Raw genomic sequence first — 1,803 nt, 5'->3', positions numbered from 1 at the left:
GGGCACCGTGTGTGCAGATCCAGCCCGACCTGCGGGAGCTGATGGAGACGATGCACCGCATGAGCCACCTGCCGCCCGACTTCGAGGGCCGCCAGACCGTCAGCCAGTGGTGAGTGTCTGGCCCTTCCAGGTGGCCCTGGGGTCCCTCCCTCCGAGCCCACTCCAGCGCTGTGCTCCCGCCCCCCCAGGCTGCAGACCCTGAGCGGCATGTCCGCGTCCGACGAGCTGGACGACAACCAAGTGCGCCAGATGCTGTTTGACCTGGAGTCCGCCTACAACGCCTTCAACCGCTTCCTGCACTCCTGAGTCCTGGCTTCCCTGCCCGTGCACGGAGCGGACGGAGGAGTGGACGGAGCGGGGGTTCTCAGCCCAGCCCCCGGGAACCCAGCCTCCCAGGACGCTGTCTGCTTTTCTAGCTCCCTGGGCTTTCTGTGGCAGCCCTGTCTGTGTGTCTACATGTCTCTACCTGGGACCCCCCTTCCCCACAATAAAGATGTTTTCTGACCTTCCTGCTGCTGTGGGCACCCACCCGGTCTGCCTGGCATGTTTGTCTGCCATCTGGGCCTCGAGTGGGACCCTGCCATCCTGGAGCTCACAGTTCATCAGGGAAAGGTCAGGGTGCCCTTCAGGGGCAGCAGCCTGGGCAAGCAAGGGGGTGGTTGAGCCTCCACCTGGCCCAGGGGTGGCGGCAGCCCAGGCAGACAGCAACACGCCAGGAGGCCCCGGCTCTGGGTTCCAGGGTGCACCGTTTCACCTGTTAGCAGCTGTGGGTAAGGGATAAGCCAGAGTTTCATGGTAGCATTTTCTCCTTCTGAACTGTCCTCTTGCTACCTGTGGCCACTACAGGCCATGAAAGAAGGCATCTCACAGCGTTTTACAGAGGGACTGGCCTTGGGGGTCAGAGCCAGGGCCGGCGGGAGGGTTGATGGGGACCTCGGGTGTGGGTGTGGGCTGTGCTGGGGGCACCTGTTACTGTGAGGGAGGCCTGGCCCTGAGCAGGTCTGCCTCGGGCTGGCCTGGCCTTTGTGGGTTCTTGACTCGGTGCCGGGAAAGTTTCACAGCACGAGTCCAGATGGATTTTATTTGATTTTTTAAATATATTTTTATATTGATTTAAGAGAGGAAAGGAGAGGGAAAGAGAGACAGAAACATCAATGGTGAGAGGGAATCATCACTAGGCCGCCTCTTGAACATGGAACAGAGTGGAATCTCGGAGGGAAGGCGGGAAAGGGTGAGTGGGTGGGAGGTAATCAACCAAGGATCTTGCATGCATATATGCATGGCCCATGGACACAGACAATGGGGTGGTGAGAGCCTGGGGTGGGGAGTTGGGGCGGGCTGGATGGGGTCAATGGAGGTAAAAAGGGGACATATGTAGAAAGATAGAAACATCAATGATGAGAGAGAACCATTGATTGGCTGCTTCCTGCACGCTCCACACTGGGGATCAGGGAATCCAACCGTGACCTCCTGGTTCATAGGCTGATGCTCAGCCACAGAGCCACGCTGGCCAGTTTTCTTCCTGTTTAAGGCTGAATGCTGTTCCATTACATGGACAGGCCAACACTTGGTATGTGAGTGAGGTCAGCAGGAAACACTTGGCCCCGGACCCAGGACACTGCCCTGGGACCACCGGGAGCTCAGTCAGGGGTACCGACCAGGTGCAGGTGAGGAGGGGCTGCCCAGAGGCAAGGCTGGCTCCCTGGGGCCTGCCCCTCCCGCCAGGTGCCAGCGAGACAGAGATGAGGCCAGGGGTCAAAGGTCTCAAGAGGCAGCTGTAGGGCCCCCCCCCACCCCCCCCTG

General features: G+C 60.1%; 2 protein-coding genes across 2 annotated transcripts in view; both read left to right on the top strand.

The window, feature by feature from the left end:
* Positions 1-509, top strand: part of VPS28 (vacuolar protein sorting 28 homolog (S. cerevisiae)) — a 3,787-nt gene extending 3,278 nt beyond the window's left edge. The window contains exons 9-10 of the mRNA XM_014538664.1: positions 13-109; positions 189-509. Of these exons, the coding sequence (XP_014394150.1) occupies positions 13-109; positions 189-306 (215 nt within the window). The 3' untranslated portion in view covers positions 307-509. The remainder of the gene's footprint in view (positions 1-12; positions 110-188) is intronic.
* Positions 1-1,803, top strand: part of TONSL (tonsoku-like, DNA repair protein) — a 20,313-nt gene that overhangs the window by 16,648 nt on the left and 1,862 nt on the right. The window lies entirely within an intron of this gene.

Source organism: Myotis brandtii, unplaced genomic scaffold, assembly GCF_000412655.1.
Source record: "Myotis brandtii unplaced genomic scaffold, ASM41265v1 scaffold1956, whole genome shotgun sequence".
NCBI lineage: Eukaryota > Metazoa > Chordata > Mammalia > Chiroptera > Vespertilionidae > Myotis > Myotis brandtii.
The sequence above is the reverse complement of the archived record's forward strand: the minus strand, read 5'-3'. Positions and strand labels throughout refer to the sequence as shown.